Source organism: Neurospora crassa, linkage group V (assembly GCF_000182925.2).
Source record: "Neurospora crassa OR74A linkage group V, whole genome shotgun sequence".
NCBI lineage: Eukaryota > Fungi > Ascomycota > Sordariomycetes > Sordariales > Sordariaceae > Neurospora > Neurospora crassa.
The window spans coordinates 5,427,008-5,453,407 of NC_026505.1; the positions used below are offsets into that span (position 1 = coordinate 5,427,008).

A 26,400-nucleotide genomic window follows, 5' to 3' on the forward strand; every position below is an offset into this window, starting at 1 on the left:
CCCAACTTTGTCTGTCAACCCACGTTGTGTGCGGCGTTGCCCGTCATGGGCTAACCCTCATGAGCCTGGCGCTGTCTCTCCTGATCGGGAAACCAAGTCACGACTAACATGGCTCGGCCAATGTTAGCGCGGATGCCGATTGGCTTGATTGCCCGGTGTCGGCCCGGGGACAGCATCTTACCCCGAAGTCTCTCCGTCTCTTCCCCACACCGCTGAGGAGGTCCTCGCTTACTGTCAGCGATGCTGCGGTACCTTTGTCCATCCATCGGTGAGTTCGAAGTACTCGAGTTACGACTGGTGACTAGGGGATGTTATGAGGACTGGCTCTTTTGGTCCTTCGTGGCAGTACCGTATACACTACAAAAAAGGGGCCAAAAAAGGGGGGGAAAGAAAACAGACAAAAAAAAGAAAATAAATCAAAATAAATTCAAAAACAAAACACCAACGTAACGACAAGCGATCATCCCAAACAGTTGTCAAGCTTACGAGTCTTGGAGTTCTTGGAGGCTCGGCCAAGGGACCGAACAAGCGCCGAAAAATCCACAAAGATCAGCTTGGTCGACGACGGTAAACGAAGCCGAAAGGTTGCGCTTCGAGTGCAAAATGTTTCTCAAATTCCATTGCCGTGGTCCGCAGCTAGTCTTGGCGTGGTAAAATGCGGGCAGAGAGTGGAGGAAGGCGGGGCCCCAGAATGGGGTTGCGGGGATTTTGGTTCTCGAAGGGTGGCTGGAACGTTGGCTTGTGTAACCAATGAGGTGTGATTTTGAGTCAAGTCCGTGCACGAGTGCGAATAGTGTATATCCAATCAAGTTCACCAAAATGCAATACGTCGGATTGAGTTTTTAGCTGTACACTGAATGACAAATGATGGCCAAGTTCACGTACTGACTTCCATTGCCCTCACTTGTGTGCGTGTGTGTGTGCGTGTGAAAACTCGGCGGGCATGAGCCAAATAGGGGCTTTAAGAGAATACGAACAATCCAACCGTGACAACAAAATCCAGCATCGGTGTGCTGTGCCAAGTATGTATATACCTTCACTCCAGTTGAGGCGACAAGTCTGGACTTTGGCAGTGGTGTGGTCCGTCAGGGGGTGGTGGCCATGTGACCACAAAACGCTTGCCCAGGGTGCAGGACCCACCAACAGGCTTACCGTACAAAAGTGTACGCTACCAAACTACGGCCCTGGCAGTCGGCTTGCACAAGCCATCGGTGTTGTGTAATGTATACTACACTACATACGCAAGCCCAAAACGTGATGTGGTAGCATTCATCAAAAAGTCGGTTCAAGAGAGAAAAATGAAGCTAACCAGTCATGGGCGCCCCTGTTAAGGGACCAGTCTAATTGCCCGAAGATTCCGAATCCACGTGACCCCCAGAGCAGGGCAGAGCAAAGCTCCGTCCTCGGACCCGAACTCCTTCCCGTTTTTGGTAGTTGTGAATAGCCTCATATCCGCCCTTTCCTGAGCTATATAACGTAACTTTCTCCCCAATGTCCATTTCTACCCGTTCATGCTTCTTCAACTCTTTCAACAGTGTCACATCCACTTCTTCACTTGCTGTTACTGGCGACCACTGCAGCCTACCCCGATCTCTCTATAATCCATATGCAACTTCCTCTTCACCCCTTTTTGTTGACATGGTCAACTTTATAAGTCCATGGTGAATGGCTACCGTGGACCACTTACGGTCTGAACCATGCTGGTTGAGACTTTGAATGTGTGTTGTCTCTGTTGGTCTCCCACACCTAGTCCCCAACCTTGAACCGTTTTTTGGGCTCTTCCTCACTCTCTCATTCTTTTATCCGTTCTTCCTCACCCTCTCATTCTTTTATCCGCTCTTCCTCCTTGACCTGGTAACAGAACCCCGGGCCTTGCAGGTCTTGGTGACTGCAGCGCAGTCAGGGCATGGTGATTAGGGGCATTAGACTGGTCCGTACATACTCCACTTTCCTTAAGCCGAAGGTATCGAAAGTCACCCGTATAATTACCGTAATTACAAAACATATGGCCAGCATATGGTTGACATATGTCAATATTAACGATTCACATTCACATGCGGGGGCCTCTCACCGGCCCCCTACACCCCCGGAGCTAACCCTAACCCTAGCTTACCCTAACTAACCCTAACTAGCCCTAACTAACCCTAATACTAATTAGTAATTTATAAAGAAGTCGGGTATTGACGGCTGTTTGCGGACGTAATTACAAGCTGGTATAGAGAAGGTACCAAAAGCGACATGACACGTGATCAGACCCATATTTTCTAATGCCCCCATTCACCGTCCCCGCGCTGGATAAGTTAGGTAGGCCAAGGCATCGAACTTGTACAAGACGGCGTAGAGGAAAAGGGGGTTGTTGGTAAGTGCGAGAATGACAGCGACGGAGATGGGGATAGCTTCAAATCAATGACAGTAGAGATTGGCTGCATGTGTAAAATAAGTGGGAGTTTGGCGATGTCTTTTCTTTTTTTGGCGGATGTGGCAGTCTTGGCGGTGTGTGCACTTGTGGCTGCTGTCAAACAAAAGCCCCACAACGGGACAGCGAGCCGAGGGGTCTCACTTCTATGACAGCAAATGGTGGAGACGAACATCCACTTTGGGATATAATTGACGTCACTGACATCATATTCAATCGAGATCACCTCTGACCATTGTTCAGGAACAGCTTGAGGAAGGCATATAAGAAACCACTTGATTGCTCTTCAAGGCTTTCTCTTGACAGATCCAAACACATCAAACAATCCCAATCAAGCCAAATCACCAAAGCCAAAACGCCCAGCGCAGAAACACCCCTTCAAATCACCTCTTTTTCTCTTCTGTCCAAGTAGAAAACCACCATCAGTAGGTTTCCTTCTTCTCGAGCCCTTTCTTTCACACACCAAGCGGAACACACACTAACTAACGCCCATCCAGAAATGTCCAACGAGTCCAAGGCCGAGAAGATTGAGCGCGTCAAGGCCAACCTTCCCCTTCCCGAGGAGCCCCCCGTCGCCCCCGACTGGCAATCCGCCGACTCCCGCACCGTCAACGTTGGCAGCGGCCGTATCTCTGGCGATGTTTCCAAGGGCGAGGGCGCTTCCGCTGGTCTCCGTGAGCCCGCGTCTACCGACACGACCAATGTCGACTTTTCCAAGGTTGGCAGGGACGAGGCGCAGTACGTTGGCAAGGGCCAGAAGGACTCGTCTTCGTAAAGACATCAATCAACACCTAAATCATACCACCTCTGGGAGGAATAGAAGTTTATAGAAGAGCATCATGATGATAATGTGGCGGATGGACGGGGAAGAATCACTCTGGAAGGATTCACGGACACCGGCGGATATTCATCATTGCACTACATGGCGTTTGTTGGGGATTTGAGAAATTTACGGTTACGAACGACGACATGACCTAGGATTATGATAGAATTGGGTAACGACCTGCCTCTGGAAACGGGGTGGTCTACCCGTTTGAATGCAAATGCATTAACACAAACATCACTTCATATGTTCAGAATGTGATCCATCATTACGTCGTATCATCGTGATGAATACATTTAGTACTAATTAGGACCAAACCCCGGTGGAAGAGGCGGCGGAACCATCATCCCCCTCCCTGCGCTTCCTCCTGGAGGAGCAAAAGGAAAGAAAGCCGGCGGCCCACCACCGCTTCCTCGCCCCACCATGCCGGGAGGCGGAGCCCCTCCTCCCGGGGGGCCGAAGCCAGGCGGTAGTGGAGGAGGAGCACCTGTAAATTGTGCTGGTGGTGGCGGTTTTGGTGGGAAGGGAAACACACCGGGCGGTGCAGGTGCTGGTGGTGGAGGCGCCGAACCACCACCTCCACCACGTTCTTCCTCGTCGATACTATCTGGGTGGTAATCATCTTCGCTGTGTTGATCCTCCTCGTGCTCGGAATGGGAGTGGTACGAATGATCATCGCCTGATTCATGCTCGGAATGTCGGTCGGATTCTCTGCCTGAATGACTACCGGTGGCACTCGCTGTTCGCGTTCCGTGGCCGCCAAACATTGCCGATCCTAGTGGTGGAAAAGGACCTGGAGGCCCTGAACCAGAGAATGGTGGAAATGGAGGTGGTGGCGGCATACCGGACATCGGCGGCATCGGAGGCCGAAATCCTCCTGATCCGGCTGCTGGAGGCGGTGGTGCGGGAGGAAAGGTATTGCTCGGTCGCGGCGGTCCTGGGCTTGACTTGCTACTGCCAGGAGAACGTGAATGACGCCGGGATTCTTTTCTACTCCTCTTGCTTCCACCACCGCCACTACCACCGCTTCCGCCGCTTCCACCGCTTCCACTCCCACTGGTACGGCTTCCCCGGCCGCTGCTCCGGCTGGAACGGCCCCTATCGCCGCTGCTGTTGGATTTTGTAGAAAACCAATCGACGATACAAGCTGCGATAAGAACGAGGCAGAAGAGGAGGGGAATCAGTTGCGAGGCGCTGTTGATTTTGTTGACTTCTAAGGAGACGCGGTTCCAGTGAATGGAGAGCTCGATGGCTACAAGGACGGTGGTGGCGATGAGGAGGTTGAAGAGGAGTTGGAGTTGATCCATGTTGGGGCTGCCAGAGGGCCTACTATGATCGGTCAGCAAGGTCGACGTTTCATTGAAGGAAAATAGGAGAAATAGTACCTACCCATCTCTCTTCCTCTTCTTCATCCTTCTCTTCTCCTCTTCACCTCCTCCACCACCACTCAAACTCCTCACTCCCATCACCATCCCACCTACCAGCACTATCAACACCACAGCAATATTGAACGCTCTGAACGCGACACTGCCCAAATCCGCTTTTGCAAATAAGAATCCATACGGTTTCCCACAAAGTTTCTCATCTCTCCTTCTTACCAACCCAACTACCCCAGAGCACCAAAACCACAACTGAAACCCACACACCATCAGCAGGAGAATGAACTCCATGACAGCCAGCAAATCACACCCCTCCCTCTCCTTCACTCCTTTATCCCTACTACTTTCCTTCCTCCCCTTCTTCTTACCACCTCTGCTCCCCCTCCTCTCCTTCTCCCCGTGCCCCGTCCCAGACCCAGAACCAGGACTCAAAAGACATCTCCTAACCCCCGTCCATAATACCACTCCCAGCGTGATATACGCTGTACCGCTAACTAACAGAGTCGCAATGTATAACTCCACCGCTTCGAATCCAACAACATTATCTGTATCTGTATCTGTATCTGTATCTGGACCGGGAGAAGAGGCTACTACTTTCATCGCGAGCCCAATGAACACGGCAAAACAGAGAATCGCGTGTGCGGCCCTTAATACGGTATAGGGCGCCGGAGAGCGGGTTCGAAGGAGCGTTGCTGGGAGGAGGCCGAGCCAGAGGAGGTAGAAGGAGAGGCGGATGCCGAGGCCGGTTGTGGAGGGGAGGGAAGGAGAGGCGAGACAAGAGGAGGAAGGGGTAGTTGACATCTTGAGGTTGGTATGTGGAGGTATAGGTGGGTAAATATTGTTGTGTCTAAAGCTTGGATCGAGGCTTTACAGTTCGCGAGATATCATCTTGGCGTCGAGTTATTGTTCGATTTGCTGGATTGGTAGTTGAGCAAGGTTGGGTTACAAGTAGGACGTTTGAAGGTGTCTCTCCTCTGGTAAGGTGAGGTGAGGATATAAAAGATGTCAAAGTTGCCATATGTACGCGAGACCTCATGCAGCTTTAGGGATTAATGAATTTGTCCACGCCCCCCCAAGACCGTCCACCTGATGATCCATGGATGTAAGTCAGTCTCTGATCCTACCACGATAGCTTCTTCGTGCTTCATCATCAATCAGACTTCTGTGCCTACCTACATACCTGTGCTCACGTCCAGGACATACAACGCCTGGTTCAGATAGATATCCATTCCGGGCTCGCCGCCATCCAATGCTTTGCTCACATGCACGTAACGTACGAATGTCAAACTTCCCGTCTTCGATCCAGTCGGTCAGCGGCCTTTTCTGCTTCCTTTTACCTCCTCAACACCGCATCTGTGTGGTACCTAACTGCATACCTAGAAGCAGGTCTCATCTAAACCGGGCTTTCAATGACCTAGGGTAGATTAGATAGTAACATCCTAGCTATTCTAGGCCATTGTCAACCGCATCCACTTACACACACACACAACTCTATTTCCCCTGCCTCCCCAACAACGTTGTTAGGCCCAAACTAACCAACCAACCCCCACGACAAGCTCGAAGATCCTTCTCCGCCCGTGGACATTTAGTCCCACGACATCTTTCGAGCCCCATGTCTCAGCCAGTTTCAAACATCGGCGTGCGCGCGGAATCTCACCTTAGGGTACTGCTAATACTCGATCTTTCCATTCCGAGTCTTATGATGGAAGTAGGTACCTAAGTAGCTCAACTGACAAAAAAACTGGTTCGTAGCATACTAACCGGAAGCTGTTCTGTTCAGGCCAGGCTCCAGGCCCCTTTCTGTGCCTTTGTACAGCACGCCGCGTGAGTAGGTACCTACCTACCCATAAAGCCAAAGTCCGAAGCCAGGGGTAAATTGTCTAGTCGACATTGAAATCAAGAAAGAAGTGGAAAGGACACCTCATCTAAAGGGGAAAAAAAGAAAAAAAAAAGAAAAGAAAAGAATGTGGAATGGGATAAAAAAAAAAAAAAACGACAAAGGGCAGCGGCAACCAGCGGTCGCGTACGCAGCCGAGACAGAATTAAAGGTAGATAACAGCACGTCGACAGATAGAAGACAGGGTGATCCGGCGAGATGAGAAAGAGGTTAACTTATTTCTGTTAGTTACGTCCGTACCTAGGTACGGTAGGTAGGTAAGGTAGGTAGTCTAGAATGTCTCTGCTCTGTACCTACTGTATGTTGCCTTTTTCGGTTCAGGAAACTACACCTATCACGGAGAGAATAGTGAATAGGTCGCTCATGAATCCGGTTCCCTACCTACATACATACATACATACAAAGCTTGAATGTTCCTTTCTGGACTTGGAAAGAAGATTTCGGAACACAAAAAGCGGAGTTACGGAGTATGAACCAACAGGGAGGTGAATGAATGAATAACCCGTAACACAAGAAGCGGGGTGAAGATCCTGAGGTAGAGTATCTGGCGTAACACAAAATCTATTCCGAAGGGTTGTCTCAGCCAGGAACGTTTGATTTCGTGTGACTGACCATGTTGATACATACTATCGCCGGTAGGCTGTTCAAGGCAGTATGTAGGAAGAAAAACCAACCGGCGGGGGCTGGTTTCTGAAGAACAGGGTTAGACTAGATGACTGAATCTAGCCAAGTGTAGTTCTCTGGCTTGGAAATCACATCGATTCATCGAGCTAAGAGACACTCAGAAGAGAATGAAGAGTTGAAGGCGAGTGTCAGGCCGCCTGTCCACACCCGACAACCCCCTGAGCTTGACAGAGGCTAACGTGGTAATGGTTCGATAATGACCAAGACAAAACGGAAACGGACAGTCGATCGAGCAAGTATCCATGAACCTTAACGGGGTGGTATCAATCTGATTCAAATATCATGCTTGTAAACAAAAGGGAACATAAAACAAGCCGCCATGCCGTGTGGGAATAGTTGAGCAAAGAGAATAAAACAAAACAAAATGCACCATGCCAGGTCAAGTAGGTCTTCACCCGCTTGCTCTCCTTTCTCATGCCTTTCTGAGATTCCTATACCAATCAACTCCTTTCTCGTCATCATGGTCCTGTCATCCCCGATGATGCTAGACCCTCCCTCATCTTCCTTTTACTTCTTTTTCTTCCAAACGGCGAACACATAGAGCCTTCCTACGCTCCCGCCTCTGCCTTCATAGTGTTCATCCTACGCGCCATGCTAAACCCAGTTCCCTTTCTTGTTTCCAACGCCTTGGACCACCTCCTGGAGTCCTTGATGGGTTCCCCTTGCCCATCAAGCCCCAGCACTTCCATAAGCTCAGGGATCTCGACATGGTCCCTCGTTGTCTTCATGCGGTGACACCATGTCACTTTTTTCTCCTCGCCTTCGTCGTCTTCGTGTTTTCCATCGATGCTGGCTTCCGACGGCCTGTGTCCTTGGCCGCCAAAGATCTTCTTCTCCTTCATTATTGTCCCCTTACCGGTCTCTTTGTCGTCAGAGTCTGGTTCCAGTCTTGAGCCGGAACTGTCCCTCTTCCTCTCGGCAGCAGCAGCAGCAGCAGCCGCTTCATTGTTCTCCCTTGTTGCCCTTTCAAGTGTCCTTTCCATATCCTCCCATTGTACGGCGTTAATGGGACTCTGAATATCCACCGGTTCGAACAAGAACTCGCCGCCAATCTGCTTGAAGTCTCCCGCTTTGTTGGCCAGCCCCTTGGGGATCTGTTTGATGCCTGTGATGATCGAATCAAATGAAGATTTGATCAAGTGCTTGGTTACGTAGGCGGGCTTCTCGCCCAGCGCGAGGGTGCGCACCATGCCGAGCTCCTGGTATAGCTTGCGGGTGGGATCGGCGTAGATGGGGAATGGGCAGTTGGTTGCTTGGGCGTACATGTCGATAAGCTGTGGGTTACCGCAGCCAACAACGGCGATGAAGGTCGAGAGAGGAAGCCGGAGGAGGGCGTCGGGGGTTATGGAGGCAGAGAGGGTTCGGAGATATTCCTGGCATTGCTGGTTCGCAGGAGCAAGTTAGCTGATGGTTGTCATTGAATGAAGTAAGGGTACGGGAGGGGTCCAGGTCCATGAACTTACACCACAGAAGAAGTGGCGGACAAAGATGATGAGGACTCGCCGGGCAACGTGCTTGCCAGTATAGAGACTCCGGAAGGTATGCGACTTGCCGTCGCGATCGAGGACATGGTAGTTTTCGATCTTCTTTATGGTGGCCAAGCTTGGTAGGTCGTTGTTGCTGTCAACAGAGCCCTGAAAGTCCAGCGCGGCGACGGCATTGTCGCTTGTTGAAAAGCGAGGGCCGTCTACTGGCGAAGTCGAAACCGATTTACGCGACGGGACAAAGCTCGGTGGCCGTGATGATGATTTCTGTGATGGTTCTACTGGTAGGCTAGGGTTCGCCTTCTCGGCGGTCGTTGGGCGCGATGAGTTTGAAGTAGCGAACATGGGATTCGCAGGCGGTTGATCTGTTGAGACTGCCATGACTGATGTGGGCGATGAAGATGACGACAATGCTGATGTAGTGTTGTTGGTGGCGTCAAACACTCGTAATGCGTTCGAATATCTCTGTCGTTTACTAGCAAGATAGTTGTAGAGATCGTGCTAAAGAAGTCGTTCGTCTGAAGGGTTGAAGTTTCCCAAGTTTTTTGATATCGACCAGTGTCGATCGATACCTCTTTCCAGCAGGAATGAGAGCAAGTACGGGAGTAGTTTTAGGGGACCTGTTAGGGCGGCCGCTGCGGTAGTTGGAGGCAAAGAGAGAGACCTAAACAAGGGAACTGTGACGTCTGAGCACGTTTTCTTTAACCCAAAAAAGCCGACGAAACAGGGAAACTCGACGACGGGAATGGGCTCAGCCACGGGATGGATGGGGGAAACAAGACCATCAAATAGGTATGGCTATGAATGGCAACAAGCAAAGCAGTCCCCTTTGGGAAAAGTGGGTATGAAGTCACTGCCGGCCATGTTTTACGACGCCATCAACAAGCGAACGCACTGCCCTGTTGCCATGCCCCGGGGACGCTGCCGATTTGCGTCCCCTGGAATTGCACAGGGATCCCCCAACCCGCTAAGGAAATGGTGTTGATCTGTTCCAGCCCACATCAGCAGCTCCACACGTGTCACTGCCCCAAACTCATACCACTAGTGTAGTGTAGTGTATGTATTCCCAGCTGGTTGGTGAACACCCTGAATGTGCTTCTATCTTGGAGATAGGTCGGAAATGACAATTCGAGATCCTTCCACGTTTCCTTCCCATTCGAGTTGATCGAAACAAGAGGCACAGTCGTTAGGCGCGGACGAGAGAGTGTCCGAGGACTCAAGAGCAAGTCCGCCCGCCATATCTCTAGGTACCCCGTACCCGTTTCGATATGTGGATTTACGAAGTTGGGCTATCCCAGTGGGGTTCGGGGACTCGTCAATCACCGCTGCGGCACCTTGCTGGGTCGTCATTCTGTTTCTAACAGCGTCTCGAGCCGCCAAGTCGTCAGCTCATCAATCGCCGCTGTGTTTCACCCATGTGTCGAATCGACCATCGACGACGACGGTTGCTACCTCTACCCACCGCGATGCTACCAACTACTTAACCGCGCGTCTCACTCAAAAGGGACTAAGGAAAGGATGGTGATGGTAGTGTCGGTAGAGGTAGCATTGACCATTCAGTGCGCACCTATTTTCTAGATTGGACATGACCACACTTATTAACCTCCAATGGAGGCATGTCACATTCCGTTACCATGGCAACAAAGATAAGTACCAGGAAAGGAGGCGAACAAACAGCGGACAATCGACACGAGCATTTGTGAGTTGATTGATGTTGCTGATTGATATTGAAAATGGGAATCCAATTACATGAGAATTCAACACCTTGTCTGTTCCAGCATGGGTCTCACTTCTAGCATCTTGGTGTATTGAAGCAAACCGAAGGTCTTGGATGCTGTTGCTTCGCCCTCGGGGAAGATGCAAGACAGCTTCATCGTGGAGTTAATTAACCCCGAGTTGTTTTGGGTAGGTAGCTCCATATTCGCTTCCAATTCTTACAAACTCCCCGACTTCTGATGATCACCGAACACCTGAACCAAGACCGACTGCAGTCAGGCTGAACACATCCCAAGCCCCAAGCCAGTTCGATCGAACTCGGACATGATTCGAAGAACTTAACGTCTCCTTCAAAATAAAAATAAAAAGCGGGGAACGTCATGAAGGAAGATTGTCTGACATTGAGAGGGAAGGTGCGGTCCCAGAAGTGCTCGAGGAAGGGGTCACGGTTGGGTGAAGAACTCTTGGAACAAGAAGACGTTCCTTCCTCGACTGAGAAGTACCCCTGGATCTCAAGAAATGATCGAACTTCTGCCTAAGGTAGGTAGGTACCTCCAGGTAGTAAGTATCAGCAATCCGATGACTCAGGTCAGTCTTCAGTTCCTTCTCCATTAGGCTTCGAACCTTTACTTTCGCAAACATCACGAGGCAATCAAGTCGTTGTTAGTTTCACACAATACTAGCTCTTGCCATCTCACGAGTATCTAATGGGACTCAAGGTCATCAGTCACACCTGCTCACGGGAGTCCTTCCGGCCGCTTTCAGTAGCACGAGATCAATCGATGGTGGTGACAATGACGAAAGCTCAGTTTCACCATTCAGTTGCATCGATGGGACAGATCATGACTACCTCTACTTGTTGTACTGTACTGACAAAACTTGCGGGTGGATGTCGGTGTCACTGAGAAGCAATCCCGTCATGATCCGTCCTGTTTGAGGCAGCAGGATGGAATAAACAAGGCAGTCACTCAAGGGAACTTCTACATCAAGTGAACGGCCGTACTCGCAGCGGGACCAAGGTTCTGCCTGCCTCAACAGAGTCGTTTCCTCCTTGCTGTCATAGGAGGGTCAAGGAGACGTCTTGCTCAGAACGACGCCACGGCAACGTGACTCCTTTCCTGTGGGAGCTTGAGGGGTAACCCATCGCTCTTTCTCCGGCTAGTTCACGTTGTGATGCCTATGGCAGGTCAATCCGTGGGGGGTAACTATGGTTGCTGGCAGTTTCTAACGTTATAATAACCACCCCATCAACTCTCCTTGGAACACGGCTCGGTTCCCAACACAATCCTGCTGCCTTTCTCCACCAACCTCCAGATTCCCTACGTCTTGTCGCACACACTTTCAACTATCCCTTCGAGATACACATCTCATTCCCTCCATCTTCCGATACCCTATCCCTCTCAGTGTACGCCCTTTCTCAGGAAGGCATCATCGATCGCCATGGGTTCTATGTACCAAGTCCAGTCAAAGCTCCGTCAGGACCTTGGCCTCCACAAGGTTCAGGCTGTTCGCAAGCCCGGTCGTGAACTCAATGGCACCAAGGCATACGTCAGTGCAATGGCCCGCTACGGTTTCAATCCCACCGAGGAGTCCAGGTTCTTCCACTTGAAGAAAACCGATCTCACCAAGGAGTTTCAACGCCGCGGCTACATTCGTCACTGGGAGCAGCTGGTTAGGACACCCCAGGAACGTCCCGACGATCCTCACACAGACAACGAGCCTGTCCCTGCCGAGGATCAGCAGTACGACACTCAGTATCTCTGCGAGATTGGTATTGGCACTCCGCAACAGAAGGTCAAGCTTGACTTTGACACAGGATCCGCTGATCTTTGGGTGAGTACTCAACACAACCCTACTCTTCTGTCATGACACTGACTAATTGCTTTCAAGGTCCGTTGCACAGATTCATCCCTTCTCCATCACGCCGACAAGAAGTTCGACCCGAAGAAGTCAGATACCTTCCAGGAGAGCAAGACCGACCAGACCTGGAAGATCCAGTACGGCGATGGAAGCACCGCTTCGGGCACCGTCGGTACGGATGTCATTACTGTTGGTGGGCTTCAGATCAAGAACCAGGCCATCGAACTTGCCAAGAAGGTGTCCAGTGCCTTCTCCTCTGGCGAAGCTGACGGTCTTCTTGGACTTGCCTTCTCCACGATCAACACCATCGAGAGCGATGGCAAACCGGATCCACAGCCCACACCTGTCGAGAACATGATCAGCCAGGAGGACATTCCCAAGGAGGCTGAGCTGTTCACATCCGCCTTCTACAGTGCTCGTGATGACAAGTCAGAGGAGAAATCCTTCTACACCTTTGGCTGGGTCGATGAAGATCTCGTCAAAGCTTCCGGAAAAGATATCACATGGACACCCATCGACAACTCGGAGGGCTTTTGGAAGTTCCCCAGTGAGAGCGCTACAGTCGACGGCGATAATGTTTCTGTGAGCGGAAACACCGCAATTGCTGATACTGGTACCACACTGGCGCTCGTTTCAGACACGGTTTGCAAAGCGCTCTACGCAAAGATCCCTGGCTCAAAGTACAGCTACCGATACCAAGGTTACCTCATCCCGAGCACAATCACAGCTGATCAGCTCCCTCAGCTGAGTGTCGCGGTTGGTGGAGAGCAGTTTGTGATTCAGAATGAGGATCTGTTGCTGGCACCGGCTGACGATGACCATTGGTACGGCGGTGTGCAGTCGAGGGGTACTATGCCTTTCGATATCTTGGGTGATACATTTCTCAAGTCCATCTACGCTGTAAGCTCACGCATCTCCGATAGAGTGAAATTGTTGCTAACGCGATGAGCAGATCTGGGACCAGGGCAACAACCGCTTTGGAGCTGTACCCAAGATTGAGGTGAACCAGCACACAGTGTTCCCTGATACTGAGCCTTCACCTGAAGCCAGCTCACCTGAGCCCGCAGACAAAGTTGGTGACGTCTCCCCCGTGGAGCAAGTCAAGGGAGCAGTGAAGAGTCTGAAGGTGCTGTAACTTGCGAGAGAGACTGAAATGTTTGTGGTCTGCGCGGACGCTCGTTAGGAGGAAGAAGTCAGTTCTGTAGATGTCTTTATTGTATCGCGTATGGAAACAGTGGCTTCACAGTGAAGGAAGTGCGTTGCCTTGAGTTACCTGTAACTCTAGCGCACGCTGAAACATCCAGTCTTGCCGTCGACATCACTAGATAGTTACTCGTCCAAATCTCAACTCTCATGCTTGAACATGATCATATCTGTGGGAGAAGGAGCAGATAGGCCCTCGGTTCTGCTTATGCTGCAAAATGGTTTACACTAACTGCCAGAAACTGATACAGATCCGTAACCGATACCAAACAAGTTGGATGATGGAGAGGTGAGGAGGGTGAAGCAAACTTATGCCAAGCCTGTCGCTGGTTACTCACCGTATAATTCTTTTCACGGCTTGGTTAGCCAGAAGCTGACTAGGACACAACGTTTAGCTGTACCCATTTTTCAAGTTCACTACATCTCCCTAAGCTGCAACAAATTCCAGCTACGACGACACTCATGGTTGATAGTCTTTTTGTCGGACGTGACAGTTGTGATGTTCGCAAGCCTGCGATGATGGGTCCAGAGAATGTGACAACCTTGTGTCTTGTCCAGGTTGTTCGACACAAGAGTCCTGAAGCAAGAAAGAAGGACAGGGTCGGAGCTGAGCAGGGTAAAGTCGTTTGCTCCACGCTGAACTCTGACAGAAACGCCAGAATCAACACCAACGGGTCCTACATGTGGATGCGTGGGACCTATACAAGACAAGAATGACAGACATTATCTAGTTCTTTAGTTATGTATCTCAACCCCAAGACCAAGGAAACTATTGTGAAGATAATAGTGAAATAAAGCATATCATGTCAGGGTCCGCACCAGGATCAGGGTATACCCATATGCATAAGCGTTACGAGTAAACATTCCTTCATGATTTAGACCAAGTTACGACGTGAGATGCTGCAGGTATCCTTCAGATACTAGACGCTGATTTAATATCGCGAAATTAGTAGTCCGAGTGATAATAACGGGTCGGTGCATGGGTACTGTATGTGATAGGTGTGGATAGGTAGGTAGTCCTGAAAGTGAATTCAGATACAGGATGTGGTGGTGGTATAGGTCAGGTTGGACTTCAAGTTAGACTGCGTCTGTTCTTCTTGTATGGATCTTGTACATAAAGCCTCGTACGGCCTTTTTTTGATACCCCATAAATGCTACGAACTGATTCACTATGGTAACTGTCCAGAGTTGATTTCGCCTTTGGGGGGGTCTCCAATTGAGTTTAGTTGGTGTTTGAGTTGAGTTGAGTTTCCTTGGTAAAGGAAGTTGAGTGAATCTGAGCGGCGTTGTACATAATACAATGATTGTACGACACTGAACAAACGCAGCCTTAGTACCAGGCCGTAAGTAAAGGGGTTCTCTTCCATAGTGTTTGGCACTGGAGACGGGGTCTAGAAGTGCCTCTGTATAGTATGATGCGTGCAGAGCAAGATGGGGTAAGTAGGTGAAGCATTCGTTCTGGGGTGGAGATCCCAAGCTTAGAGGTGAGTGTTAGGGACGGGTGAGTACGGCGCAGGGCAAGGTATGAAGCAGTGGTGTGACAGTAAAAGACCCTACTAGTAATAAATGCAAGTCCACCTAAGGGTACTTGATAAGATGCAAGTGTCATGGCAGGTCCGGACTCAACAATGTGTATGTGAGTGTGACTCTAGTGAATGTCAAATGCCTAGCCTTTACTGTACAGAACGAGCAAAGAAGTGACGGATCAGTCCTATCTCGTGATGAGAGGTCCGAGTGATCGCGGCCCAGATGGAGATGGCTTTGATGACCTTGTCTGGGACCCTCTGGAGACACATACATACGTAGCTCTGACCTTTAGCTTGACGTCGATGAGCTCTTAAGTGTGGGCTTGGTGCTGGGAAGAACCTGGGTTCCGTGAGCTCTTTTTTTCTGGTGTGGTGAGAGCTTAGGTTAAGGTTGGGAAGCTGGTATGTACAACAGAATAATCACATCGACACGGTAAATGAGAGAGGTATCTGCCGTACTGCCCCGCTGCCCAAGGACATGAACAATCGACGGGAGGGGGGGGGGGGGAGCCCCACGCATCTTTACTGGTACTGTTGTACGACTCGACGTTCACTGGAGACTATGTAAGAAGCCCAATGTAGAGTATGCAAGAGGCAGCGATAACAGAATGCAACGATAAGAGCAAGAAGGAGAAGAACTCCGGAAAGAAAGAGAGCATGACCATGGGCCATGGCGAGACACGGTTCCTCGTCTCGGGAAGCGATCCCGAAAAGTCCATTGATTGGCCAGGTTGCTTGACGAAGGATGATTGGTCTTGCTTCGTTTTTCTGCAACGACTTGTCGTGCATCATCGTGCCTTTTTGTTGGCATGCGTCTGTCGTGCTTGGGCTCTCTGCTCAGTCAGATGCATCCATCAGTGATGAGATGGATCAGGGTGTCGAGAGGTGATGCTGTCTGGTTGTGGACTGGTTAAGTGGTTACCCTTTAAGCGAGAACGGGAGGCAATATCACGGGCTTTCAAATGGTCATGACCAGTTGTTGATGGACTGACACAACGGACGACTTGTGGTAGAGGAGGACGGGAGAGCATCGGCCATCGAGGACCTAGGTCAGTTGTGGAGTTGTAAGGGGGCGAGTGCACGAGTCATTGTGTGGCCTTAGCTCCACGGAAGCTGCCAGAGCTGGGGAGACTGTCGATGTGGATCACAGTCCAGTGAGCAACCGAGTGAGGCCCGGGCCGGCAAACGGGCTGAAGTGTGTCAGATCAACGGGCAGCGAACTGGTCTCAAACGGGATATTTTCGACAATCAATCATTCCTTGATTGTCCTTCGTCTTCGGAGTAGCTTCAAATATCAGACTCGGAAGACAAACATACATCAAATCCTTTTAAACATGGTTGCCATCACCTCGTAACCTCAGCTCCCCTCGAGGTTGACGAAGCCCAGAAGCGGGCGGCAACAAGACCCACCTCAGAGCGTCAGGTTCCGTGTCCGCAGGCTTTCCCGTCCCCGCGCCTTCGATTCCAGGCCGGGCTTCCTTGGGCGGTGTCTGGCAACCTAGCACTAGCTTCCAGGCGGCCAGGCCCCAACCTATCTCCATTCCACTTCCACCACCTCACTTAGCTGCCCGCGATTCTGCCCAGGGTTTCCGCCCAGTATTGCTCCTACCGCCTGCCCGCCACGCTACGTAGGTAGAGGAGGTGCTCTTCGTAAACTTCACAAGTTCACACCTGCTTTGGGCTTGCTGCGTAATTCCGATTCTTTCTATCGTCCATCCTTTCACTTTGGCTACTATTTTTCTCAGTCCTCGACACCAAGTCAACTTTCCAACTTTCCCATCCCCAGTTGTGCGCCCACGTCTTCCGACTGTAACCTCTGTTCAGCTTGCTTCTTTCCCCTGCCCAGCCAACATTCCTGGCCGGCTTTGTTTCTGACCCCCGACCCTTTTTTTTCTAATATTTTTACCCCAAACCAAACAAAACCCGCCCGCCGAGGGATCCAAGCTTGTTGCCATCCCTCCCTGCGAGCTTCGGACTCGACTTTGGACGACAGCCGTCACAGACCTCCCCCACATCTTTCTGCACCGCAGCGCGGTTACGGACACACAAGATCCCAACCCGTTCTTTTGACATCTTCTCCCGAGGAGAGGACCAACCACACCACCACGCTAGAAATTGTCCATGCGACTGGGCCTCCCTGTCCTGACGTCGTCTGGTCCACCACGGCAACGCATGAGTTTGCCGATCACCGATAACATCACCACCGTCGAAGCTCCCTGCCCCCCCTCCATCGGCTGAACAGCTCCGACGCGATCATCCCTATATCCTTTCTCTCCCTACCTCGATCACCGCCAAATAGAAACAATGGCTTCCGCCGCGCCCAGACGCAGAAAGGTCATCGGTCAGCGTCGCAGGGTTGAGGACGAGGGTGAAGAGGAGGGCCCTGACACCTTGGACCTCGACGACGACTCGGTCACAGAAGCCTCCATCGCAAGCGACGACCACGACCTCGCTGATAACGACAGCGACACTAGCAATGTCGACGAGGTCTCTCCCTCCTCCCCCAAACTTCACAAGCATGTCGGCAATGGCGCCGCGAAAGCTGGAACCAGGCGCCGCGCGAGCGACACGGCTGTCGCCAAGTCTGGCGAGAAGCCCACCGTGACGGATACGGAAATTATGCTACATGGACTATCACTGGCCGACAAGGATGGCGAGGTTGAGGAAGTCGACTTTGATAAAGTTCAGCATCATGAGAAAGGCCCTGCTGCCAAGGACCCCGCGGCGCCTGTCGTCGTGAGCTCGAACTCTGTCACAAAGCAGTCGCGCGTCCTCCCACACGAACAGAAACGGCGCTCGGAACATGAAGAATACCGGCGGAAGAGGGACGAAGACCCGACCTTTGTGCCCAACCGGGGTGCTTTCTTTCTACACGATCATCGTCATGCTGGACCGGCCGCGAACGGCTTCCGCCCATTTACTCGACCAGGCCGTGGAAGGGGTGGTGGACGAGGTGGTGGGCTTGTGGGCCCATTCACGTCTGTAAAGTAAGCTGGCCAAGATTCTGTTGCATATCTGTTGGTACTCGCATATACTGACCGCTGCTGCAGCCCACCTAGCAACCCCTCCGACCCCACGACGAGCGGGCCTTGGGCTCACGATATGCACGAAGAGGTCGCCGGCCCTCGCCCTCAACGACAGCAGCCACCCAGATACATGCCTGACGATGAAGGTCCTCCAAATGGAAACGGTGTCATACACAACGCGCCACTGAGCAACACCCATATCAACCGGGCCATGTCCTGCGTCAAGCCCCTTGGCAACGTAACCGTCCGCGTCTTCATCCCCAACATCAGCCTTGGGCCCAAAAGCTTCCCTAGCATACCCTTGAAACAGTACACGAAGCTTCCCGATCATCGTCCGCCTCTGCGAAGGGATAAGCCCGTCAGGATCTCCATACCATACCACAATTTCCCTGTGATGCCTCGCTATATCTTCCCGGCTAGCGATAGATCATTCATCTTCATCCCGCGCGCTTTGCGCCCGAACAACCAGCGCGGTCGCGGCAAGGGCCCGCGTTCTGCCTATGGTTCCATTGGGGGCTTCTCTCGCAGGACTAGTGTGTTTGGAGGAAGCTTCTACGGCAGCGCCTATTCACCTAGCATTGCTATGAGTCGACGATCATCGATTGGCAGAGACTTTATGATGTCGCCGACGGGCTCTGTAATCTCCCGGCCACCTCTTCCTGTTGACGCCAACAGACCCGTTGTCCGTCTGCCACCGCACGTACAGCAGCAGCCAACGATGGTCGCAACCCAAAATATGCCCATGATGGAGCCGTCCATCAACAACATCCCACAGCCGCAAATCCATCCTCTCCCACAAAAGCCTGCTTTCCAGGACAGCACTGGCACCGCTATCCCCATGCATCAACCGCGTCCCCAGAAGTCTGTGTCGGTTGAGAACATCGAGACGCCAGCGCACCCAACGGCTGCTGCACCTCCAGCTTATCAACAAGCTTTCCATCAGCAAGTTCCTCCTCAATTGGAATCGCATGCTCGGAACCCATCATACCAGTCCCAGGTTTCGACGACTCCCCTTTCACAGATTCCCGAGCGAGCTATCCATGCCGCTCCATTCCAGCCCAACACTTTCTCACAGCCCGGTTTCTACGCCCAGCCGGTGCAGATGATGCCTCCTCAGCAGGGATACTATTATCCTCAGGGAATGGGCACCGATATGCAGCCGAATGCAGCGGCGCCCGCTTTTATTCCTGGAGGGGTTCCGATGCCTCAGCCTATGGGATACACAACATCTGGGCCAGTCGACCCAGTAGCGGCCGCGAATGCTCAGGCCAGTGGGCAAAACGGTGCCTCGCAAGGTCCTGTCGCCCAAGAAATCAACGGTATGGTGTACTATTATGATCCGAACACGCTTCCTGCCATGGTTACATACCCCCAGTATCCAGCTGCAGCGCCGGCCTATGGAGGTCCTGGCGTGGTTGGGATGGGAGGCATGATGGCTCCCGGGCCAGATGCCTTCTATTATCAACCGCCGCAGCCGGGAATGGTTTACTATGCTCAATAGGACGCGGCATGGTGGCTTGATGGTAGCTGATCGGGTTGACAAGTGGATGGCTGGGATATCTGGGAAGGGCTGCTCGAATACCTGTCTGCTCATGGATGGTCGGATGCTTTTCAAAAGGAGAGGTTTCAGGCAACTGCGTTGTCGTTTGAGAAACCACAGACGAATTCTGTGGATGGACATGGGAGATGACGACCAGTAATGGAGCACAGCATCACACATTCAGTGTTGGGTCTGTCCTCAGCGTTGAAGGGTGCAGAATCTCCATGATTATCCCAAGCAATCCAACCACCTAACGTACCTACCTATTGCTTCCATTAATGCACGACTGCGTTCGTCTTACCTCCAACCTCTTTGAGTTATTGATGAATCCCACGATCAGGTGTATTTTTTTCTTGTCCAGGTGGCCATGTATGTTTTCAGGTTTCTATAGCGGGTCGGTCAGGTGGTTTCGGCGGCGGCGGCGGCAGAATTGTTTTGTTTCTTTACCCGTGTTGTGTTATATTGCAAGCGACTTGATGTTTGGTCGTGATATTTTGATGTCTATTCTCTTGTACGACAATATCATTGCATTGCTGGCGACGGCCAATTTCCATGTTAGAGGTACATGCGGATGAGTCCTCTTTTCGCGTGCTTCGGTCAGCCTTTGCATGCTTCTTGTTGACATGTCTCATGCGCAAGTGGTTTTAGACTCTCTCTGGAACTCTCTGCTACGATCGTAGGTGTTTTGATATGGCGTTTGTCGAGCATGGCCTTCTCCTGAAAAGAGGACTCTCCTCGTAAGCCGCCCTGTACAATATTTGATGGTCTGCGTGATACTATATATAGCGTGTATATAAACCACCTGACTTTAACCTGATAAAGTTTGGTCCCGAGCACTCATATTTCCGCTTCGATGGTGAAGATATGGAAACTACTGATATTGGGGGCATAAAGGAGAACTGAAGGCGGAGGTGAACCAAGAAAGAGGCGGTGATTTGCCAGGGTTAGGGTACATGGTGGAAAATCATCGCGTCACTACTATTGGTAAGTCTACAGCAACTTCCAACTCCAGGGCGTTCGGATCAACCCCACAATTTGCGTTCCTTCTCCCGAAATGACGGGCGATGGCTGTGCAAGAAGGATTAAGTTGTGAAGATGTGTCCGTTTCAGATGTTGAAAACATTGAACAGAAAGATGCCATGTGACTCATGACTCAAGAGATTTGGATACGAAAGATAACACGTTTGCTGGGGTTGTGAGTGTCTTTCGGTGTGTTAGTTCGGATTCTAGGCTTTCAAGGACGGACGCTGGGTTCGGGCCAGGATGGACATATGGTCGGGAACGCAACGTATACTTCCTATTCACGAAGCTATAAACTCAAGGCGCTCCTCAATACTTGCCGTTGGGAAGAATTATCAAGTGTTACTGAATCTTCTCAAGAATTCACTTCCATATTGCACCTTTTATAGAACTTGCAGGTCACTTCTTCCAAGCGGCCTTTGTCCGTCAGAGGAGCTCCATCGCTTATTCGGTTACTGCGTCATAGCATCGACGACGACGACAAGACAAGCACTCAACACAAAACGTCAGCAATTCAACAGGAAAACACTCGCTCAGGTACATTCAAGATGAGCGACAAAAGGACGGGCATCACCGTTTTCTCTGGAGGTATATCGGCCTGACTTCAGCCACTAATTCCCCCAGACTTCTGCACGTTTTTTTCTTTCTTTTTTCTGTTCCATCGTTAATTCCCTTGGGGAGAACCCTGCTGAGTGGACACTTGAGCTAACAACCACGGCAACAACCCAAAGGCACCGCGGCGAACAGCCTTGTTGATGTGTTCAACGGGATCATTGAAAAGAAGAATTGTCAACTCAACTATATCATCCCAATTAGTGACAATGGAGGAAGTTCGTCCGAGTTGATTAGGTTCATTGGAGGGCCAAGTGAGTGAGACCCTTTCTGGCCGTGTGAAAACGAGAGCTAATAATCATGCTACAGGTGTTGGTGATATTCGGAGTAAGTCTTCAAACTCATACATGGCAGACAAGAACCCGAAGATGAACCTCCTACTAACACAACCCAGGCCGTCTCGTCCGCCTTATCCCAAACCCCTCCAATAACCAAGAAAAAGCCGCCCTCAAAGCGCTCTTCGAGTACCGTCTCCCCGGTGATCCATCAAAGGCCCGTATAGAATGGCTCGACATCGTCGAAGCCCGCCACCTTCTCTGGGCCTACATCTCGTCTCCCAAACGAGAACTCATCCGGTCCATCCTCAACACCTTGAACCTCGAGATCGTCAAGCGAACCCGGCCAACGTCCACCTTCAACTTCGCCGAAGCCTCCATCGGCAACATGTTCCTGACCGGCGCCCGCATCTTCTCCGGCTCCTTTGAGTCCGCCATCTACCTCCTCTCCATGATCTGCTCCATCCCGCCCAACGTCAGCGTCCTCCCCGCCATCAACTCCAACTTCACGCACCACATCTCCGCCGGCCTCGAAGACGGCACGACCATCGCAGGGCAGGTAGCCATCAGCCACCCGAGCGCGCCCACCGCTTTGCCAGACGACGTCAAGATCTCGCTGGCCACGCCCTCCTTCCCTCCCTTGTTGCACGGGGGACACGGCCACGGCGCTCCTCCCTCCTCGGCAAACCTTCACCCCGCCGCCATGGTGGCCATGGCGATGCACGACGGCGGCATCATCAAGCTGCCTCCTCAGCATTTGACCGTCCCATCTACTGCTGGATCCTCCTCCTCCACCGCCGCCTCCTCCTCCTCCGTAACCACGTCGCAAAAAACCACCCCAACCAAACCCACCTTCCCCTCTCTCCCCTCCCGCCCCGGCGCAAGAGCCCGCTCCCGAACCGAAACCGAAGACGCCTCCCTCCCTGGCTCTCTCCCCTCTCTGCGCACGCAAAATATCTCGTTTAGCAAATCCGATTCGGACGAAGCCGACCAGTTGAGTGCACGGATCGAAAGGGTGTGGTACATTAATCCGTACGGGCACGAGATCTGGCCGAACGCGAATCCCAAGGTGATTGATGCGTTGGCGGGGACGACCATGGTGGTGTACAGCATTGGGAGTTTGTGGACGAGTATTGTGCCTAGTTTGGTGTTGAGGGGGGTGGGGGAGGCTTTGGCGGGTGAGGAAGAGGAGGAGGAGGAGGAGGAGGAGGACCAAAGTGAGGAGGGGGAGCAAGGGCAAGGACAAGGGGGAATGAAAACGACGACGACGACGACGAAAAAGGTATTGGTGCTGAACGCGACGATTGATCGCGAGACAGGGCCAAAGAGTAAACCCATGACGGCGACGGATTTCGTCAGAGCGGTGGCCGATGCCGGGGAGCAATCGCGGAGAAGTGATCCGACTTATCAACCTCGTCCTCACGGTAAGGATGACAATGATCTGGGGGCGGATAAGGATAGAGAAGGGAGACTGCTAAGAAAATACGTCACGCACTTGATCTATCTAGACGGACAAGAAGTGGGTGGACAGCTGGCGAGGACGGGGACAGCGCCAAAGGTGGACGTGAAGGAGCTGGAAGGGTTGGGGATCAAGTGTGTTAGGGTGGAGGGGAGAGTCCAGGAGGATGGGAAGGAGGTTAGGTATGATGAGGGGGGGTTGGGGGAGGCTTTGGAGGGGATTCTTGATGAGTGAGTAGTATAATCTATAGTGAGGGAGAATAAATATTCTGAAGAATGGGTGGTGGTGGTGGTGGTGGAAATAATCATTTGGGTAGTAAGTAATGATAATATATTTCTTTTCCCCTCCGGTGATGTCGGTGAGGCCTCGGATGTTGAGATTTGGTGGTTCGGGGGTTAATTAGGAAGCATGTGTGGATGACATATTTTTTTCTCTTGCAGGATTTAACCAAAGGATCTGTAGACGTGAGAGAATGTTAACGTGGTAACAAAATACCAAGACGAAGGAAGAGGCATGTAGAACCAAAATAGAAAACAGTTGATGTGAAGGCTAGCCAGACGTCTGTGGTTTTTGTTACAAAAATCGAATAGGTGAGTAGGTACAATTTCCAACTTCGGACCTACATACCAAACTTGCCCATCCCCGCCAGCCTTCCAAATCAGGAATCCGATTTAATGTATAAGTATGATCCAAATCAACAAGAATTACCAAAACAGCGATTTGATCCGTCTTGTACTGTCTTTTCTTCAACTCATCATCCATCTCATCCACGGTTCCGGTCCCGGTCACGGTCCCGGTCACGGTCCGAACCTTGTCCCGTGTCTTCAACATCTTGCCGGATTTGCGAAGGAGATATATATATATATATATATTTTTCCACCGAGAAAAAAAAAAAAAAAAAAGAAAGAAAAAGCAAGTTGCCGTCTGCATCACAAACCCACTCTGCTGCTTGGCTGACTATATGTGCGCCTGTGCAGTTGAGGAGGAGCTGGAACTCTCACGCTTCTTGAAGGTCTGGGACTGGAACTTTCTCCTCTCGATAGTGGGCAGATTTGTTATGCTGGTATGTGGTTATTGAAGGGATAAGTGAATCACGGACTGGAGTCTCGCGCAGATGGATAAGATGAAATGGTGAGGTGTGGCATTGGAAGAAAGCTAAGCAAAAAAAAAAAAAAAAAAAAAAAAAAAAAAAAAAAAAAAAAAAGGGAAAGAGAGGGATCTCCAGGTGTCAAAATTAAAAAAACGTGGAATAAATTCGACCATAATTTGCGAAGTGCAGCTGACATTCTCTACGTGATACCTCTACCGTAAGTTGTGCCAACTAAAATGTGACAAAGTCACCAAACAGACATTTCCGGGTTCGGCAAACATCAGTCAGGTAGCCCAACCGCCCCATCTTACCTATCTATCCCGCCTTGTCCGCCTGTTACTCCAACCGACGACCGAACTTCCGATTTCGACACCTCCTGTTGTGCACTCTAGGTGGCAGTCAGTCAATCAGTCAGTCAAAGTTACCTCGCAGCTTGGTTGTCTTGGTTGCACAATTTTTCACACATGTGAACGAGCCATATACATATGGAAGTAAGGCGAATAAAGGAGAGCACAAAAGGCCATGGGATGGGGTAAGAGGCGGTCGGTATCTAGCTAGCTAGCCCTGACAAGTAAGGCTGCTTCCTTCTGTGTTGCGTGAGTTGTGCTGTTGTGCGATAGTTGATGTATATGTCTGTGAAACGAAGAATCGTGAGTGTGTATGTTCAAGGGTTCCCAACAAGTCAAGCAAGCTGTTGTTGGTGAGGAGCCATGGTCGCCATGGTGGCCATTCCTCGAGCCGCCTCGTCGTCTGTTGTGTTGTAAGTGGCTGACCGGCATCTTTAAGCGTTTGTTTCTGAATCAGAATTTCGCGGTTTATTGAGTAGCCGTGTAGATGTTTGAACCGCTCCGTACAGCCCGGAAGATTGCGACATCTGGTGTTTTGGGCAATGAGGAAGGGAAAAGAAATAGAAAGTGAAGGAGCATGGCATGGCAAATGTACCGGCGCATGCCGCAGATACTTGTTTCAAGGCGAGGCTCTGGGTTCAAAGCTTGAAACAGCTTGTTTTGGATGTGCCGAGGTGAGCATAAAATAAATGGGAAGCAGCGGTCCTCGCTTTTTGGATGACTGCAGCCTTGTTTCTCCTCATTCTCCTCCCATGGCTTGTCGATTTTCATCCGTCTGCTTTTCAAAAGGTCCGACTGTCCGTTTCGTCTCTGCTAAGATAAGTGAGATCGTCACGGAGCGTTGTCCATGTTGATCAATCCCACGTGGGATATGGGGATTGAGTGTGCTAGCCAACACACTCCGACGTTTAACACGAGAAGGGTCCCAATTCATAGGTCGTCGTGGTAGAAGTGGAAAACGGCAAATTGGGGGAATGAATCTGTGAATGGATTCATTGGCCACCCGATTAAATGGAGACTGCTGCCGCCTGGCAACTCCAGCGAGGCGGCGTGTCTCCACGCGAGGGGTCGGGAGTCTGGGGTCGGGGGGTCGGGGGGTCGGGGCTCCTGCTGGGGGGGGACTGTCATCTGACACTAGCAGGGTTACGGTATTTGGGTGACGCGGCGATAAGCGCTGCCTGCACAAGTCCTCAATAATCTACCTACCATGCGGGTACAGGTTGTATGTACCGATATCTGCTTTTACTATGTAGGTCGGTAGGCAGGCTTGTAGTTTGCAGGTGATGGCCACGGACTGTTGGTAACGTACGAAACTCGTACATAGTCAACTTTCCAGGTTGGCCAAAAATGCTGACAAAATAAATTAAGCATCGCAGCTTGCTTTGGCCTCCAGCGACACTCGCCCGCCTCGCAGTCGGCAAGCTCGGTCAAGCCCCCGGTCGTAGGCCCTCCAACTGGCGACGTACGCCCAGATTCTTCTTGTTGTGGTTTCGCCTCGATGGCGCCGTGAGCTTCCACCCAGCTTTGATGGTTGGACGTGTAATTCTGGTTTGGCCTTGACCATGTAGTGTATTAGTGATGGATAATCAGACAGTGTGAACAAAAGGAAGGACAGCACTCCATTGACGTTTCCCCTCGGAGAACCTCAAGGCAGAAACAGCGAGGATCCTGACATAATATACACAGACTTTGATGATTATTGCCAATTGATTGCGTAGGAAAGCGGGCAATGATCAAAGACAGAGGCGGTTGGTCAGAGTGAAGGAAGACGGTCAGTGCAGTGAGACATGGAAGTCTGGCTCCGTCCTGATTGGCAACGAATCTTTGTATTTTGGGTAATGATGTGTAACATTCGCACACATCCGGCACCTGAGTGGTGTTAGTGCTTGGCCATGACAATGCTTGGAGGGTAGTTGATGAGGTATTGATTTCTAACGGATCTCTGCGCACTCTCCCACCTCTGACCGCTTCCAGCTTGCTAGTGTGTTTGAAAGCATGCACTACTTGATAACAGAACTACCGCACGTCGCTTAACATTGAGGA

The 26,400-nt window shown here is 51.2% G+C and overlaps 6 protein-coding genes across 8 annotated transcripts; 4 read left to right on the plus strand and 2 right to left on the minus strand.

Moving 5' to 3' along the window:
* The first annotated feature begins 2,587 nt into the window (after positions 1-2,587).
* Positions 2,588-3,479, plus strand: NCU04266 (hypothetical protein). The gene is made up of 2 exons (XM_956164.2): positions 2,588-2,841; positions 2,914-3,479. The coding sequence occupies exon 2, from the start codon at positions 2,916-2,918 to the stop codon at positions 3,189-3,191; it is 276 nt and encodes a 91-aa protein (XP_961257.1). The 5' UTR covers positions 2,588-2,841; positions 2,914-2,915; the 3' UTR covers positions 3,192-3,479.
* Positions 3,480-3,541: 62 nt separating this feature from the next.
* NCU04267 (hypothetical protein) lies at positions 3,542-5,419 on the minus strand (the record flags this gene model as incomplete). Its single annotated transcript, XM_956165.1, has 2 exons — positions 3,542-4,568; positions 4,629-5,419. The coding sequence occupies 2 exons, from the start codon at positions 5,417-5,419 to the stop codon at positions 3,542-3,544; spliced, it is 1,818 nt and encodes a 605-aa protein (XP_961258.1).
* A 1,389-nt stretch (positions 5,420-6,808) lies between these two features.
* NCU04268 (hypothetical protein) lies at positions 6,809-9,443 on the minus strand. The gene is made up of 2 exons (XM_956166.3): positions 8,663-9,443; positions 6,809-8,581 (listed from the first exon to the last, which is right to left on the minus strand). Exons 1-2 carry the CDS (start codon positions 9,062-9,064, stop codon positions 7,748-7,750), a joined length of 1,236 nt encoding a protein of 411 aa, XP_961259.1. The 5' UTR covers positions 9,065-9,443; the 3' UTR covers positions 6,809-7,747.
* Positions 9,444-9,811: 368 nt separating this feature from the next.
* On the plus strand, positions 9,812-13,693 carry NCU04269 (aspartyl proteinase). 3 transcript variants are annotated; one of them, XM_011396344.1, is made up of 5 exons: positions 9,812-10,588; positions 10,696-10,987; positions 11,119-12,232; positions 12,290-13,159; positions 13,212-13,693. In XM_011396344.1, the coding sequence occupies exons 3-5, from the start codon at positions 11,840-11,842 to the stop codon at positions 13,392-13,394; spliced, it is 1,446 nt and encodes a 481-aa protein (XP_011394646.1). In that variant the 5' UTR covers positions 9,812-10,588; positions 10,696-10,987; positions 11,119-11,839; the 3' UTR covers positions 13,395-13,693. The 3 variants fall into 3 exon arrangements, with proteins under 3 accessions (XP_011394646.1, XP_011394645.1, XP_011394644.1); XM_011396343.1 differs by having other exon boundaries at positions 9,812-11,061; XM_011396342.1 differs by having other exon boundaries at positions 9,812-10,939; positions 11,000-12,232.
* A 2,564-nt stretch (positions 13,694-16,257) lies between these two features.
* Positions 16,258-20,315, plus strand: NCU04270 (hypothetical protein). The gene is made up of 2 exons (XM_956168.2): positions 16,258-17,975; positions 18,039-20,315. The coding sequence occupies exons 1-2, from the start codon at positions 17,293-17,295 to the stop codon at positions 19,513-19,515; spliced, it is 2,160 nt and encodes a 719-aa protein (XP_961261.1). The 5' UTR covers positions 16,258-17,292; the 3' UTR covers positions 19,516-20,315.
* A 435-nt stretch (positions 20,316-20,750) lies between these two features.
* On the plus strand, positions 20,751-23,267 carry NCU11098 (UPF0052 domain-containing protein). The gene is made up of 4 exons (XM_001728279.2): positions 20,751-21,162; positions 21,306-21,440; positions 21,496-21,513; positions 21,581-23,267. Exons 1-4 carry the CDS (start codon positions 21,123-21,125, stop codon positions 23,152-23,154), a joined length of 1,767 nt encoding a protein of 588 aa, XP_001728331.2. The 5' UTR covers positions 20,751-21,122; the 3' UTR covers positions 23,155-23,267.
* Positions 23,268-26,400: the final 3,133 nt, after the last annotated feature.

What these genes read in the sequence shown, in the direction of transcription:
- NCU04268 (XM_956166.3), bottom strand. Translation starts at nt 9,064, where the DNA reads ATGGCAGTCTCAACAGATCAACCGCCTGCGAATCCCATGTTCGCTACT. An exon ending in TCCGCCACTTCTTCTGTGGT is followed by an intron (nt 8,582 to 8,662) that starts GTAAGTTCATGG and finishes CCTGCGAACCAG; the next exon opens with CAATGCCAGGAATATCTCCG.
- NCU11098 (XM_001728279.2), top strand. Translation starts at nt 21,123, where the DNA reads ATGAGCGACAAAAGGACGGGCATCACCGTTTTCTCTGGAG. An exon ending in CATCACCGTTTTCTCTGGAG is followed by an intron (nt 21,163 to 21,305) that starts GTATATCGGCCT and finishes AACAACCCAAAG; the next exon opens with GCACCGCGGCGAACAGCCTT.
- NCU04266 (XM_956164.2), top strand. Translation starts at nt 2,916, where the DNA reads ATGTCCAACGAGTCCAAGGCCGAGAAGATTGAGCGCGTCAAGGCCAAC.
- NCU04269 (XM_011396343.1), top strand. Translation starts at nt 11,840, where the DNA reads ATGGGTTCTATGTACCAAGTCCAGTCAAAGCTCCGTCAGGACCTTGGC. An exon ending in CAGGATCCGCTGATCTTTGG is followed by an intron (nt 12,233 to 12,289) that starts GTGAGTACTCAA and finishes ATTGCTTTCAAG; the next exon opens with GTCCGTTGCACAGATTCATC. An exon ending in TTCTCAAGTCCATCTACGCT is followed by an intron (nt 13,160 to 13,211) that starts GTAAGCTCACGC and finishes CGCGATGAGCAG; the next exon opens with ATCTGGGACCAGGGCAACAA.
- NCU04270 (XM_956168.2), top strand. Translation starts at nt 17,293, where the DNA reads ATGGCTTCCGCCGCGCCCAGACGCAGAAAGGTCATCGGTCAGCGTCGC. An exon ending in GGCCCATTCACGTCTGTAAA is followed by an intron (nt 17,976 to 18,038) that starts GTAAGCTGGCCA and finishes CCGCTGCTGCAG; the next exon opens with CCCACCTAGCAACCCCTCCG.